Raw genomic sequence first — 16,894 nt, 5'->3', positions numbered from 1 at the left:
CTATAAGTGTGCCCGTTTATATAGTTTGTATTTATTCATGTATCCTGTACATACTTTATACAATCTTCCATTTAGTTTATTTTGAATGTATGTATACATAGTGGCTCTTTCTGCTCTGTAAAACGTCTCCGCGACCAAGTCAACGCCCCGGTCGCACCTAGTTTGTATTTATCCATATATCCTGTACATACTTTATACAATCTTCCATTTAGTTTATTTTGAATGTATGTATACATAGTGGCTCTTTCTGCTCTGTAAAACGTCTCCGCGACCAAGTCAACGCCCCGGTCGCACCTTTCTAGCCCCAGAGAACGTCCTAGTGTGTAAACTGCAAAAATATATTGAACCTATTTTGCGAACTATTACTCGCAAAGTATGAGTGAAAGCACGCTTTTTCTTTATAGAAGGTAGTTTTGCTCTGTGAATTCCTATTCCTATCACGAAACAGAAGTAAAGGCAATAATGGACGAAGTTAATCGCGAAGATAAAGCTTTGTCCTGCGGCACACGCAAGTTCGCAGATGATAAAAATCACTTAGACTTCCCATGATTGCCACGAGGGATAGTATGTCATGTTGTCGGCTTGGGCAATTGGCGTTCGGTGCACACTGGTACACCTTCCGACTTCCATGACTGAGATTTATTAGGGCTGAGTTTTTTGCGCAAAGCTGAGATGATGACCAAACCACAGATAAACCCTGCCGCCCCCTTGGACCGCGTGTGCCTGCTGGGCTGTGGATTCTCGTCGGGCTACGGGGCAGCCCTGAACGTGGCCCGCGTCGCCAAGGACAGCACGGTGGCCGTATGGGGACTGGGCGCCGTCGGCCTGGGCGTCGTCACGGGCGCCAAGGAACGCGGCGCCAAGACGATCATTGGCATTGACGTCAACGAGTCGCGCTTCCTCAAAGGCACGTCGCAAACGGTGAACGCCGACCGGTAAACTAATGCCTACAACTCAACGTTCAGAGAAACGTAGGAGTGAGGTGAATACCATCGGAGAGAGTTGTAAGGCGCCGCTCGTGTCCAGCTGCGCTCCTCTGCGTGACGCTTGCACCCGCCGAAGCTGCTTTCTTTGCTCACAGAGCCACCGCACACACCGTGCAGAGGGGAAATGGAGAGGGTCACTGACGCTCCACCGCCGTTTTATGACCTGGGCGCACTGCTGCATGGCCTAACAATAGAGCGTTTTAGCTGTGCGTACGCAGCGGCTTAGCGTAAACAAGGAGTTTACGGGGACGGCAGTGCGCATGCGCAGAACACAAACGCAAGCCTTGCGTCTTGAGTACGTACGCTGGCCAGCGGACTTTGCGTTACGGCGCTTGGGAGGCTTGCGTGGTTAACGTTGGCAAGATGGCGGCGCAATGCTCACCGGCTTCCGAATAAATACATGTCGATGCTGGATTCTCCGACGCAATAGCTGGCTCAAATGGTAGCGGTTCGTTTTTATTTTGCCTACTCTTGCCCACACGTAGCGGTATAAGCGATAACTAGAGACTGTTTCTTACATAATTCGGCAATTTTCAACCTCCTGGGCGTAACTAAATGGATGGATGGATGGATGGATGGATGGATGGATGGATGGATGGATGGATGGATGGATGGATGGATGGATGGATGGATGGATGGATGGATGGATGGATGGATGGATGGATGGACGGACGGACGGACGAATGGATGGATGGATGGATGGATGGATGGATGGATGGATGGATGGATGGATGGATGGATGGATGGATGGATGGATGGATGGATGGATGGATGGATGGATGGATGGATGGATGGATGGATGGATGGATGCTGAAGAATCCGCAATATACACAGCGGTGGCTGGGCCAAGACAACGTTTATCCCTTTGATGCGTGTCAATAGAGGCGTTGTGCGAAACGGTTACAGAAGGAGTGTGAGGAGGACAGCGGCGACAACTGTTGCCGTAAGCTAGGGTGACGTCTCCGATGTAGGAGATGGATGGATGGATGGATGGATGGATGGATGGATGGATGGATGGATGGATGGATGGATGGATGGATGGATGGATGGATGGATGGATGGATGGATGGATGGATGGATGGATGGATGGATGGATGGATGGATGGATGGATGGATGGACGGACGGACGGATGGACGGACGGACGGACGGACGGACGGACGGACGGATGGATGGATGGATGGATGGATGGATGGATGGATGGATGGATGGATGGATGGATGGATGGATGGATGGATGGATGGATGGATGGATGGATGCTGAAGAATCCGCAATATACGCAGCGGTGGCTGGGCCAAGACAACGTTTATCCCTTTGATGCGTGTCAATAGAGGCGTTGTGCGAAACGGTTACAGAAGGAGTGTGAGGAGGACAGCGGCGACAACTGTTGCCGTAAGCTAGGGTGACGTCTCCGATGTAGGAGATGGATGGATGGATGGATGGATGGATGGATGGATGGATGGATGGATGGATGGATGGGTCGCCCCCTTTGAAATTCAGTGGTTGCGGTTGCCACCATACTCAGCTTTTTTTCTTTTTTTTTGTTTAGCTGTGTTGTAAGTTATTAAAATTAGCCGTTTTCTTTAAGTACATTTCCCTACACTTTCAACCTTATGTCATTTCTCTGCTTTTGAGCCACCAATCTTCCAATCGTTTTTTGCTAATTACCACCGCAGATTTATTTACATGACTATTGATATCTCTAAACCCTGGGTCGTCAGGAATAGTGAATGCCTGCATCGACACCGGGATAGATACCATCACATTTTAGTATGAGGTGTTCTATTGTTTCTACAGATTCACCGCATACAGAACATGTGTCATCTTCCTCGTTAAACTTCTTTTTATAGCTAATAATAATAATAATTGGTTTTTGGGGAAAGGAAATGGCGCAGTATCTGTCTCATATATCGTTGGACACCTGAACCGCGCCGTAAGGGAAGGGATAAAGGAGGGAGTGAAAGAAGAAAGGAAGAATAGGTACCGTAGTGGAGGGCTCCGGAATAATTTCGACCACCTGGGGATCTTTAACGTGCACTGACATCGCACAGCACACGGGCGCCTTAGCGTTTTTCCTCCATAAAAACGCAGCCGCCGCGGTCGGGTTCGAACCCGGGTCTTTTTATAGCTGCGCGTTCTAAAAAATCCTGACCTAGCTTCATAGAGTAGGGCACTGCCTTTTGAGTTATCATAAAACGCTTCCTTCCTGATCTGCTGTTTCCAGTATTGATATAGTTCTAAACTATGCTTCTTTTCCATTAAATTTATCCAGTTTTTACCTTCCGCGTTTTTAACCTGTCGTTTAATGGTGTTTGTGTGTGTGTGTCCAGCATACTTACTGGTAAGCTTCCTAATTCTTTTCCGTCATTGTCAGACAAAGCTCTTTCTTTATCGGTGTTTATATACCTTAGCTGCCCGCCTGTTATCGTCCAATTTCCTGAGGCGTTCCTCGTATAGTATTTTACACGGAGCTATCCCGTGCTTCGAACTGTGAACACCGATACTGTCTCGTTTGTGGTTTCCCCGTGGGCAGCTATAGTGCTTATCTTCCAACAGCTCTCTGATTTACTTCTAATCTCGACTGAACTTCTGCCCTTAAGCACAGAACTGATTTATGAAAATAAGACCGGGCACCATTATTCCTTTCCAAATACCTCTCACTACTTCATATTTGTTGTACCCCCATAATGCCCTATGTTTTATTATCCCGGCATCTCTTCGCCCTTTTGCAATGAGAGACTGTTCGTGCTTTTCCGTGTACATCTGCCCTTCGTTTACCAATACCCCAAGATATTTGTATTCGGCCACTCAGAGTATTTCATGGAATTGTATTATAAGCTCCTTATCAGTTGTATCGTTGAAAATCATCACACTGGACTTAGCTCTGCTAAAACTGAAATTTATACTGTCTCCTTCATCTCCACAGCAACTAACCAGAGTTTGCAAATCTTTCTGGCTATCTGCTAACAGTACAATATCGTCCGCATACATTAAGCCTGCTAGTCGTTGCTCGACAACCTTTTCGCCTAATCTATACGACAGATTATAACCTAGACTGCTTTCTTGTAGCCTTCATTCCTTGCTTATCATATAAAGCATGAACAGCAGCGGTGATAGAGGATAACATTGCCTTAATCCTTTGTGTTTCTCGACAGTTGTCGTACTCCTAATTCCTTCCCATGTTATTTCAACTTTATTTTCTCGATATATTTCCTACAGAAATAAATTGCCTCATGACCGACACCTTCATCTTTTAATATGTTCCACAGCAGTTCCCTGTACACGTTGTCGTATGCACGCACCGCTTATGTCCTGTAAGGCTAAATGCAGAGGTCTCTTTTCCTTCTTTCTCTATGCATTGGGTAAGCCCGAACAGATATCATCTAAGCGTCTACCACTCCTGAACCCGTTGTGAAGTTCTCCGAGCATTCTATTACTTTCCACCCATGACTGCATTTTATTTCCACCGCCTGCATCGCCAGCCTGTATGTAACTGATGTTATCGTAATCGGTCGGAAGGATTTTATGTTCGTATTATCGCCTTTTCCTTTATGAATCAAATTCAATTTACATTGTTTCCAGCTGTGTGGATTTGTTTATTTGTTAGGACTGCCTCCAATGCTTTTATGAGTGTTTCCTTGCCTCTTGGGCCAAGTTCATTAATTAACATGATTCGAATGTCGTCTATCTCTGCGGACGTGCATTTTGGAATATTTGCTTCCGCCTTTTTCGAGTTAATATTGGTCAGTTCTGAGCTGTTTTCTATTGTACTATCCTGTTTTTCTCCCTCATTTGGGGCGGTTACCCTATCTTCTTTCCTAAATGCCTCAGCTTTAAGGGACAAAATGTAGTTCACAGCGTCATTTTCCTCTCAACATTTTCCCTCGGCATCGTCAGTTTGTTCCTGCTTTCTGTGATTAAAACGTTTACCCAGCCAGCTTATATGGTTCCAGAGTTTTCTTGACCCCCTTTAATTGCATCGCGAACTTCAACCAGCCAGTGATCAGAGGACTGCTTCATTTTAGCCTGGACGAAGACCTGCACTTGTTGTTTCTTTTGTCTATAAGATTCCCATTTTTGGCCTATTTCCTCTTCAGATAACTGCGCCCTCTTTGCTTCTCTGCGTTCCTGTGATGCCAACCGTGCTTGTTCGATGGCCTCCCCAAGTTCTTTATTCCACCATCTTCTTGGCTTCATCTTTCCTCTCCAGCGGTTTACTACTTTTACTTATCTTACTTTTGTACTAATTAGGAGTTCTAGCTGATTATAATCCCACTTTTCCATGGGATGTTTTTCTATGGCTAACTCTATGCAGGCAGCTATTATCGCTATTTGTTCGTCATTTATTTTGCGTACTCTTTTTGGCTTCTCTGCATTTCTATTTTGAGCAGGGCTCGCAACTCTACACTAATACGCTTATGATCCCTTCCGAGGCTATACTTCCCCTCTTCGTCTATTTTCATTATTACGAGCTTGCTATACATCCCCTGTGATATTAGGCAGTAGACAATGGTCGTTTGCCTGTTACGGGATTCCCACGTAATTTGTCCCTCACATTTAGTTTCTCTATTTACAATAACTGGGTTGTGTCGCTAACAGGTGTCTAGCATCAACTTCCCGTTACAATCCGTGTACCCATCCAGATCCTCGATGTGGCCAGACGTCATGAATTCATATTTTTCGTCAGTTTTCACCCACGAACCTCCCTTGAACATACCAACATTTCCAGACTCAAATTTTTCTCAGATGCCCCCAGTTTGCATTACAACAGATGGTATTACAAAATTAATTGACAATCTTAAAACATCGAGCGCACCTGGGCCTGATGGAATACCCGCGAAATTACTTAAAAGTACCAAGGACATTTCCAGTCAATTCCTGAAAGTAATCTTTGAACAGTCTATATCAACGGGTGAACTACCTAAAGATTGGAAAATAAGTAAAGTTGTGCCGGTGTTTAAGGCTGGTAACCGATCAGACCCATCCAATTATCGCCCCATTTCCTTGGCATGCATTGCCTGTAAACTTCTCGAACACATAATATACTCACAAGTCGCATCGCATCTCGATCATAACTCTTTTCTTTTTCACTAAACAGCATGGTTTCCGCTCCGGTCTCTCCTGCGAAACTCAGCTTTTTGAATTGACTACTGATCTTCACTTAAATCTGGACTCTTCATTCCAAACTGACATCATTTTTTTAGACTTTTCTAAGGCTTTCGATCGTGTACCCCACCATCGTCTCATGTCTAAACTTTCCGGTCTGTCCATTGACCCTCTAATTGTAGCATGGATACACTGTTTTCTAATAGATCGTTCTCAGTACACGGTAATAGACAACCATTGTTCAGGTCCTTCTAAAGTGCTGTCTGGTGTACCACAAGGTTCGGTCCTTGGCCCTCTTCTTTTCCTCACCTTCATTAATGATCTTCCCTCTGGTATTTCTTCCACAATTCGCCTCTTTGCAGATGATTGCATTCTTTATCGCCGCATTGCTACTAACAGGGACCAATTATTACTGAACGTAATTGAACGATGGTGCTCTGAGTGGCTTATGTCGCTAAACATTTCAAAATGCCAATACATGCAAGTATCTCGCAAACATTCCAGCCTCACTTACGCTTATTCATTGCTTTCAAACACATTAACAAACGTGCAATCCTACCGATACCTCGGAGTCATCATTTCCAGCAATTTAACCTGGTCCGAACACATCTTGAAATTAGCGGCCAATTCATCCAAATCACTCGGCTTCATCAGACGATCGTTATACTTGGCTCCTCCTTCTGTCCGTAAATTGGCATATGAAACCTTCATCCGTAGTAAACTTGAATATGCATCTTCTATATGGAACCCTCATCAGGCGTACTTAATTAACACCCTAGAAGCTATTCAGAACCGCGCAGCACGTTACATAACCTCAAATTATGACAGATACTACAGCATCACCAGGATTAAATCAACACTCAATCTGCTACCACTTGAGAACCGTCGAAAAATCTCACAACTTTGCCTTTTTCATAAATTGTATTACAACTTTCCTTACCTCCGTGACTCATTACTCCTACCTCCCATCCGAACATCGCGTCGCCTCTTCAATTCCCTGAGTGTTCAGCGTTTACATGGTTCTACAATAGCCTTCAATAAATCATTTCTACCTACAGCAATAGAAAATTGGAACCAGTTACCAGATCACATCGTAAACAAGCGTGACGCTAGTAAATTTAGAGACGCACTAATCGAACATTACATCAAATGAAAATAAACTACCTCATGCTTTGATTTTTACCATTTATTTTTTCTTGTTATTCCCTATTTAGCCTATCCGCCACCATGTATTGTTTAGAACTGCATTTTAACATTTCACAGTGTATTCCAGATCCTTTTTGCATTGTGTTGTATTTTACTGTATTAACATTGTTATTCTCTTTACTTTGTATTTCAACTGTCCCCCCCCCCCTTATGTAATGCCCGAAAAGGGCCTTTAAGGGTACAATAAAAAATAAATAAATAAAAATGTCCCCCAGCAGAATAATATCGGCACCGTCAAAAAATTAATGTGGATTAGCTCAGCTAATCCAGGATATAAAAAGCGAAGCATTTCAGCGTTCACAGTGCTCATTGGCGTTGACGTTGACAATGTTCTAGACGGCGATGGCTTTGAGCAAAGGAAGTGCGCATAACTGGCTCCCTGGATATGCGGACACCTCATTCGTGCTTTGATACATGTGGCAGTGATAAGAGAGAGATGTGGCCTTAATGCATTAGCGCTGAGAGCGTTGTGGTTAACATGCGGCACTGCAGCAATAGCTAGGCAGCAGCGTTCATTTGGTGATCAATCTCTCGCGATCAACCATTAACTGCATGCCACCTCCCAGGGTGGCAGGGAGGGCGCGCTGCCTATCCAGTGTGCGGAACGCAATCAAAGCAGGCCTCCGCAGTTGGACACCAACGCCACGTACATGAAGGCGAGATTGGTGTCTCCACTGACCCACGGACCCGGTTGTACGCCTTTTCTTTCGTGAAAATGAACAGCCTTTGCAAAGTTGTCAACGCCAATGAACTCTATAAACGCCGTCGGCTAACTTTTTTGTTTGGTTTTTGAGGAAAGTAAATGGCACAGTAACCGTCTCACATATCTCGGTGGACGCCTGAACCGCGCCGTAAAGGAAGGGATAAAGGAGGGAGGGAAAGAATAAATAATAATAATAATAATAATTGGTTTTGGGGGAAAGGAAATGGCGCAGTATCTGTCTCATATATCGTTGGACACCTGAACCGCGCCGTAAGGGAAGGGATAAAGGAGGGAGTGAAAGATGAAAGGAAGAAGAGGTGCCGTAGTGGAGGGCTCCGGAATAATGTCGACCACCTGGGGATCTTTAACATGCACTGACATCGCACAGCACACGGGCGCCTAAGCGTTTTTCCTCCATAAAAACGCAGCCGCCGTGGTCGGGTTTGAACCCGGGAACTCCGGATCAGTAGTCGAGCGCCCTAACCACTGAGCCACCGCGGCGGGTTGAAAGAAGAAAGAGAAAACTGAAAATTGAAAGTTGGATTTTGAGGAAAGGCACGGCGCTGCGCTGCGGCGGAACACATGTGGCTCGGTGCTACTAGTGGTGCATGCGCAGTAGTGACTAGGGAGCGAGAGAGAGAGAGAGAAATATCCGTTTCGAGGCGCGCGTTGTGATGTCATGTGCCTCCTCGGAGCACCGCCACGGCGAAATCCCAAGTTCGTGGGTAGTAATGCTTTCGCCTTAAAACTGCTTTGTATCGTCATTGAGACACTTAACTAGATCCTTGTTCTCTTGCCTGCATTTGTCCCCTGTTCCTAAGTAAACTACTCCTAGACAATTTCTTTTACCGGCAATTGTACCTAATGCTCAGGCATGTTCCTTGCGAGTTGACTTTATTCTCTGCGAATTTATTCTTTGACGTATCAGCATACCTACTCCTCCTCCCTTTGCGTTGTTGTTCTGTTGCTTCCTTCCCTGACGTAGCCATCAATAAACGGTGGGTCTTCTAGATCCCTGACATGTGTTTCGCATAGCGCGTATACACATACTTCTTCGTCATTTAGCTGCTGTTCTATTTCTAACCACTTCGGTCTCCTTCTAACGCCTTGCATGTTTATGTACCTGACCGTGGGGTTAAATTTCTTTTTTGTGGCTTTTTCCTGCACCTCCTAGTGGCCATTTTATTGGCGTCAGCCTCCATTGTTACACCTTCTACTTTGCTTCTACCTATTAAAAAAGCTACTGCCTGGCCTGCCAGGTGCTGGCCAATCTCGGCTCATAGCCTTCCATTAAAGTGGATGCCATCTCGTGTAAAGTCTCCGCCAAAGCCTGCTTTATGCATTTCCCTGTTTATGACTGCCACTTCAAAGCCTTTCTCCTAGCTTAACTTCCTTATCTCTGGATTAACCGCCACAACGTCCTTGGCAATTTCTCCGTAGTAACGGAGCAACGACATCTGGCGAAGTAGTTTTCTAGCTTTTAGCCAGTTCTTACATTTTCTTCAGTTTGCACAGTTTTTCTTCTTGGAAAAAAAAGCTCACACTGCACTCACCCTAGTTATCAGTAATCACGGATGAAATTTTCTTCAATCGAGCATTGATGTGCTTTGACGTCTTGTCACTAGATGGCGCTACTGTTTACGCGTGCACGTGAGGGACGCTACGGCACGGCCCACTAAAAGTGTCGTGGTTACATTATTCACAGCATACGCAACGAAGAGATGCGTACGCACAGCTAAAACTGTCTAATAAAGACTTTCAATGATGGTAACGAGCGCCGGTAAAAGCTCATTTCCCCTCCCTTTTTTTTACTGACGACGACGGGTGAGAGTGTCAAGAATTCTACTAGCAACACAAGCGTGAAGGGAGGCGCAGCCGTGTGCAGGAGGGAAGTGGGAAGAAAGCCCCCGATGGAAGAGGGTGCACATACACTTACCGCAGAGATAGCGATGTCGTCTTTGTGATTTAGCTTGAGTTAACAGAACCCTAGGTTCGAGGCTGAGCCTAACCCACAGGGAAGTTCCCACCTCGCATGACATTTCTTATTGGAGAATTGATGGTAGTTGCGGGCCACTGAAAATGATCGCCCCTATTTCTTTGCTTAGGAATTAAAGTAAGCAAACGAGGGGCAGCCCGGTCAAATCTAAGCTCGCTCTCCATGCTTAGCATTTAATGCGGTTCTACTCAAGCACTAACCAGTTAGGTTTATGAGTAATGTAGCGAATATATATATATATATATATATATATATATATATATATATATATATATATATATATATATATATATATATATATATATATATATATATATATAGCAGACAAGGAAAATGAAATGAGGGGTTCGCTTGACAAATGTATAAAGGAAGCCCACAGTCCCTGAAACCAAGGGGCATAGGAGATTGCTTCCTTTTTTAATTTGTAGTACCAATCAATTGGTTTAAAGGGAATTACTTATAAAGCAGCAGAAAAACAACCATGCCGCCGGTGGGATCAGACCTCCGAATATCGCGTCCGGTGCTCTACCAACTGAGCTACGGCGACGGCTGTCCAATCATCTGCTTTTCTTGGGTATTTATTTTTTACATTGTGATTCCTGCAACGTAATATACCTCCTAGAATGCAGTGTGTGTAGTTTGCAGTACATTAATCAGACCGTCAACCGTCTACGAATTCGCTTTAATAACCACCGCGCGCACATCTTATCCCTACCCAACCTCCCCTTGTCAAAACACATAAATGAGAAAAACCACCCATTTGATGCAATTAAGTTAACAGTCCTACAGGATGGGTTCCACAACACCCGGAAAAGAGAGCAACGCGAGTCGTACTTTATTTACAAATTTGGAACAATTCCTCACGGTATTAATGAAGGTCCGGGTGTATTGTCCTCCATCCGCCCCTAGCAGGGCCGGTGCTGACCTTACGAGTGCCAGCTTGACATACCTCGGTCGTTTCTTGCCAGCGGCATCTTTTTCAAGCTCACACAAATTTCTTCATCCCCCACCCCATCCCACCTCTATCTTCCCAGTTCAACTTGCCGAGCGGGGTGCAATTGATGAGCCCTGGCTTAAATACTCCCGCCATTCACATTTACCCCCACACAACACTTCCCGAACTCAGATGTTTTGCCACCTATTTTTCTTTTGTGTGTGTCTGGGTGTTTTCATGCACAGTGCACGTGTGTCTAGTTAAGCTCACGGCGCCGCTGATTCGGCCTTTTAAGAGGTTCCAGATGACGGGTCTCCTGCCATGTCTGCATTTTCTTCAGTTTATTTGTTTACTCTTTATGGCCGGGGCACGCGAGTGCACGAATCTCTAATTTTTATCTGCTGGACGATTCCGCCGCCGTCTGTTTCCGTACACATTACCCGCTTAAGTGATCCCGCCATTATCATTTACCCCCCACACGACACTTGCTCGACCTCGGATGTTTTGCCACATTTTTCTTTTTTTTGTGTGTCTGGGTGTTTTCATGCACAATGCACGTGTGTCTAGTTAAGCTCACCGCGCCGCTGATTCGGCCTTTATTCTGGCTGCCGGTGAGGTTCCAGACGATGGAAGTCTCCTGGCCTGTCTGCATTTTATTCTTTTGTTTACTCTTTATCGCCGGGGCACGCGAGTGCACGCATCTCTAATATTTATTTGTTGGACGATTCCACCACCGTCTGTTTCTGTGCGCCTTACTCGCCGCTGCTCTGTTGCCTTGAGGGGTGGCTGTTATCCCCTCCCACTCCTCGTTTCTCTTTCTTTTTTTCTTTTCCCGGGCCGGCTCCCCGTGGCGGCGGGGTGGGTGGTGGGGGACAACGCGTTTTTCGTTTTTATTTTTACTTTTTTCTCTTTCTCTCTCTCTCTCTTTTCTAGTGTTCTTTCCTTTGTGCCCGTTTTCTTTCCAGCATCCGTTTGCTTGTTGTTTTGTCCATGTGTCGTACATGTGTGCCAATGCCAACTCGTTAAAAAGAGGACGAAGATCGCTGTAATTGCAGTCTCGAGAAAGGACAGGCACTTGAACGGGGTAGCGGTCCTGGCGTGGTTCGTGGCGTCCGTTCGTGGCTGCTGCTGCTTCATAACCGCCTGTCTGCTTCATTTCCATGTTGTGCCGGGCGTGTCCTTTGGTGAGGCCGCTTCACGTTCGTGGGTTTTTTGCCAGGGTTCAGGGTAGCTTTGTTGTCTTGGGTGATGTAAGGTTGCCGGCGCGCTGTGTGTAGGCATGTCTCTCACCTCCCCGGGGGGAGGCTCGGCAGCCTGGTTCGCCAGCCTGCCGGCCGAAAGCTTGCCTTTAAATTATTTTCTAAAAAATGGGATTGATACAATCCCTGTGGCGCTTGTACAGATTGGAGATGGAATTCTCAAAATGAAGAATCCAAAATCAATCCAGGAACAACTGAAAAATCTAACCGCTCAATATCTCGACATCTCGGAAGTGCGACCTTTTGGCAGGCGTGGCATTGTTTGTAAGTCGGCAAACTTTGAGTGCGTGTCGGATCTGCTCCAATGTAAAACATTCGCTTTTATGCCGGCTAAAGCCTTCATTCCTGAGCAGCTTGCGTGCACTATGGGCATTGTCCGAGGAGTGGACCCGTCATCTTCAATTCAAGAAATTTCGGAGGAGTTCCAAGAAGCCGGGGCGGGAATTATTGCTGTATACCGCTGCTCTCGCGAGATGGCTGGAGTACGTGCAGCTACAGAGGCAGTCATAACTTTTGCTGGTCGCACATGCCCCTCGGAGTTGAAGGTTTGGCCAATTGTCTACCGCGTGGATCCGCTGCATCCTCGACCCCTACAATGTACCAACTGTTGGAGATTTGGACATAGTGGTAGAGCCTGTAAGTCGGCGACCAGATGCCGGTTGTGTGGTGAAAGTCACTCTTCCGACAGCTGCACCGCTGAACAGCCAAGCTGTTGTCTATGCAATAACAGTCACAGCGCCGGTGATGCCACTTGTGAAAGTCGGTCAAAAGAGCAAAGTTTATTGGAATTAATTGAGCAGAATCGCTGCTCACGGGCAGGCGCTCATGCGCTCCTTAACCGCAGAAAACATTCATATACCAGCATAGTGCGTTCCTCTACTCCTGACCTCGAGGCCACATTGTCTGCCTCAATGGTGGCAACCGTCGAAAAAGCGCTCTCAGTGGTGGCCGGGCGCATGCTCAACAGCTTCACGCAGGTTTTGTCTGATATTGTTACAAATCAGGCTATTTCTCAACCTCAGCTTGTAGTTCCACCAGCTCCAACATCACAGCAAGCCTGCGCTCAAAATTTCGTTGCCACGTCATCACCCCAAGTGCCGTCTCATGTGCTGCCTCTCGGCAGTGTCCCTCCAAGTCTTTCTCGCAACACTGTTTGCACTAATGACTTATAAATGGCTTGTTCTCCTTCTAAGTCCTCCGTTCCCCAGATCAAGACCAAATAAGGCTCTCCTAGTGTATCTTCCAAGTCAGATATTATTTAAGAGGCTGTTTCAGCCTCCATTCTCGAATAGGCATTATGGCGGGTATAAAGGTTCTTCAATGGAATTGCCCTTTTATTGCATTTTCTCTTCCTGATTTAAAAATTCTTCTATCTTCTCATAACCCAGATATCGTGCTCTTGCAAGAAACTTTATCCCGTATTAAGTCATTTTCTTTAAACAGGTTTCGTGTTCTCCGTGCGGACCGCATAAATGGTAGGGGCGGCGGGTTGGTGACCCTGATTTCGTCAAAATTGTGCCATCGGGCATCAATAACTAAAAGAGTAATGGATTCCGATTGCGAGCTTCTAGCTATAGATATCACTTTGCCGCACTGCTCTGCAGTCACAGTTGCAAACGTCTATTTTCCAAATGGAGTATGTAGAACAGACCACCTAGACAGCTTACTTGCAAACTCGAGCAGGGTAATCATTGCTGGGGACTTTAACTCCCACCTCGTAGTCTGGGGTTCGTATACTGATTCACGTGGCCATACGTTATAGGCATGGATGTCTGCAAATGATGTGCGGTGTTGCACCTCTCGGGCCATAACGTTCATCCGCAGACACTCGCGCTCAGTTCTCGATTTGCCCTTGGCAACAAGAGGAGTAGGTATAGGGGCATGGTCCACGATTGACTGGCACATCTAGTGACCACCTGCCAGATACTTTCCCCATATTGGTGAGCCTCTTCCGAGAGCATGGTTCTGTCCGAAAATTAGTTAATCTTGCAGCCTACACATCTTCTTTGCGCGCCTCCTTCACATCTTATCCTTGTTCATGTAGGACCACCAGGGCTCAGCGTGTGTTTTCTTCAGTTTTGAAGGCTACAGAGAGCTCCCAGTTCACTGTGCGTTCTGCTGTTTGCAATAAATCACCATACCCATGGTGCAATGATGAGTGTGAGACAGCTTTCCGTAGTAGGAAAGCAGCGTGGAGGTCTCTATCGCATAATCAGAGCCCGGAAAATTGGACGAACTGCAGGTTTTTCTCGGCATCATTTAAAGGAACCATAGCAAAGGAAAGGATGACTATAATCAAAATTTAAACACATATTTGTCAAACCCAAAACATAAGAAGGCCTTGTATCGTTTTATGGAACGCAATGTGAACACTTCAGTCATGCAGTTAACCAGCTTGGTGGTGCTCTCTCCACATGAAGCGAAAGTTGAGTTAGAACGAATTGCCCAAGGGCTTGCTTCACGTTTTCAGGAGCAGCGTAGAGTTCCTCTGTTCGCCCCCTACCACTGCTCAGACTATGTTTTCGTTGACAAATCAGAGTTAACAACTGCAGTTTCTTTATTGTAATCCTCAGCTTCGGGTTGGGATGGTGTTACAGTCGGTATGGTGAAAATACTGCGCAAGACTTCACTCAGGACCTCCTCGACCTGATTAATACATCATTAGAAACTACATGGCTGCCGCACTCCTGGAAGGTGGCGAAAATAATATTGCTCTTAAAAGATTCAAAGAAAGGCTTCCATATTGATAACATTCGGCCGATAGCTCTAACATCCAATTTGATAAAGCTCATAGAAAGAATTGTGCACAGCCATCTATCCGCGCATATCTCAGTAATGAATGCAGTGAGCTCTGCCCAGATTGGCTTTCGCCTGGGAGGCTCCATTTGGTCTGCCCATGTCGATTTGGAGAGCAGAATCCGCCTTGCTATGTACAAGAAGGAAGTGTCAGCATTAGTGATGCTTGACATTGCTAAGCCATAGGACAGTGTTGAATATTCGATCCTTCTGTCTAAGTTGGCATTATTACGCACGCCGTACTACATTTATGCATAGATCTGCGAATTTTTAACAGGACGGCAGTTCTTTTGCTCTGACGGTTCCTTCACTTCAGACACCTATGCCCAAACCAGAGTCGTGCCTGGAGGTGCTGTACTTTCGCCACTTCTATTCAATCTGTTGATATGCGACATTCCAGTTCACCCTGAAATTACAGTATATGTTTATGGAGACGACAAAGCCTTCTTTGCTTCTGCAGCAGACATTCATGACCTATATCGCTCTCTCCAGAATTACCTCAATGCGCTCGATGTTTGGCTGGATACATTACATTTGGTATTAAATGTGCACAAAAGCAGCGTACTTCTTTTTAAAACCAACATACCTCTGTATATATCACTGCGCTATCGCTCGGACATCATACCTCGGGTAGAATCGTTGAGGTATCTAGGCGTCATTTATGATGCCACTTTGGATTGGCGGCCCCCTATCAAAAATAATGAGGAGAGAGGAGAGCGTGCACTAGGTAGGCTACTACGGATGACTAATAGGAAATTAGGTATGCGCCGGGATACGCTTCTACTTCTCTACAAAGCCTATGTCAGACCCATTTTGGAATTTGGCTGCATACTTTTTTCTGGATGCCCTAAATATAAGCTTCATCCGTTACTACTGTTAGAAAAGCGGGCACTGCGTCTCTGCCTAGGTCTCGCTCAATCAGTTTCCACCGCAGTGCTGTACTTGGAGGCTCGTATTCTCGACCTTACCTCCCGGTTTCACCTGTTAACTGTCAGGACTTTTTTGCGAGCATTTGAGTCGGCTCCTTGTGTGGCTACTCCTATTTTCGTCTCCCACCCTGTCCTTTTTCTCACTCCTCATTGCCCAAGGTTCCGCCTACCTCAGGTTGTATTTACTCAGAACCTGTTATCCAATATTGGTGTGGATCTCAAGTTTGTATATAGAGTTGGTTTCGCACCGTCCCCTGTGGATATTGCTTTTGATATCATTTTCCCACCTAATTCGAAGCATCTGCCTTCAAGAATATTATCTGGAATCCTCTTGGATCACCTTGCCCAGTACCCGCAACATACTGTAATTGCAACAGATGCGTCTGGGGTCTACAGGAAGGCAGGGGTTGGTATTTTGCTCAGTCTCTCTCGTGGAGCTTTTCGGTCAGAATCTTGGATTACACAACCATATTTCTAGCAGAGTTTATGGCTCCGGGGCTGGCCGCTTTGGCAATTCCCACAACTGTTTCTCGGGTGATATTCGTCTCAGACTGTCTCTCTCTTTTGCTGGCGCTGGAGTCCACACGAGACACTTTTTGAGACGCTCACTAAACTTTTTTCTTCCTGGATGGGTGAAAGAGGTGCTGTGACATTCCTTGTGTGCTACGAGGTACATTCCTTGTGTGTGCTACGAGGTACATTCCTTGTGTGTGCTACGAGGTACATTCCTTGTGTGTGCTACGAGGTTCCACGTTCGACGGCGCGGCGTAGACGGAGACCCAGATGACAGGCATCATCAATTACCCAGCCATGCTCGTTGAGAGTGACAACCAGAACGAAGGGGTTTAAGCCCAACCGGACCCGCCGCCGCCGCCGCGGGGAAACAGGCTTTATCCTCCCCAATTGGCGTGGCAGTTCCTGGGGCGGCCTTCCCGAGCACATTCCAGGACAAGGGAACTGTCAGCGATCCAGAGCGCGCCT

At 46.1% G+C, this 16,894-nt stretch overlaps 1 protein-coding gene across 1 annotated transcript in view; it reads left to right on the top strand.

Annotated features, from left to right (window-relative positions):
• The window catches only part of LOC144123685 (alcohol dehydrogenase class-3-like), a 177,781-nt gene that overhangs the window by 61,751 nt on the left and 99,136 nt on the right, over positions 1–16,894 (top strand). The window contains exon 6 of the mRNA XM_077656467.1: positions 691–907. Coding sequence (XP_077512593.1) covers positions 691–907 — 217 coding nt within the window. The remainder of the gene's footprint in view (positions 1–690; positions 908–16,894) is intronic.

The sequence above is a fragment of the Amblyomma americanum genome, chromosome 3, assembly GCF_052857255.1.
Source record: "Amblyomma americanum isolate KBUSLIRL-KWMA chromosome 3, ASM5285725v1, whole genome shotgun sequence".
Lineage (NCBI taxonomy): Eukaryota > Metazoa > Arthropoda > Arachnida > Ixodida > Ixodidae > Amblyomma > Amblyomma americanum.
Note: the sequence above shows the minus strand (reverse complement) of the source record. Positions and strands in the feature narration are given on the sequence as shown.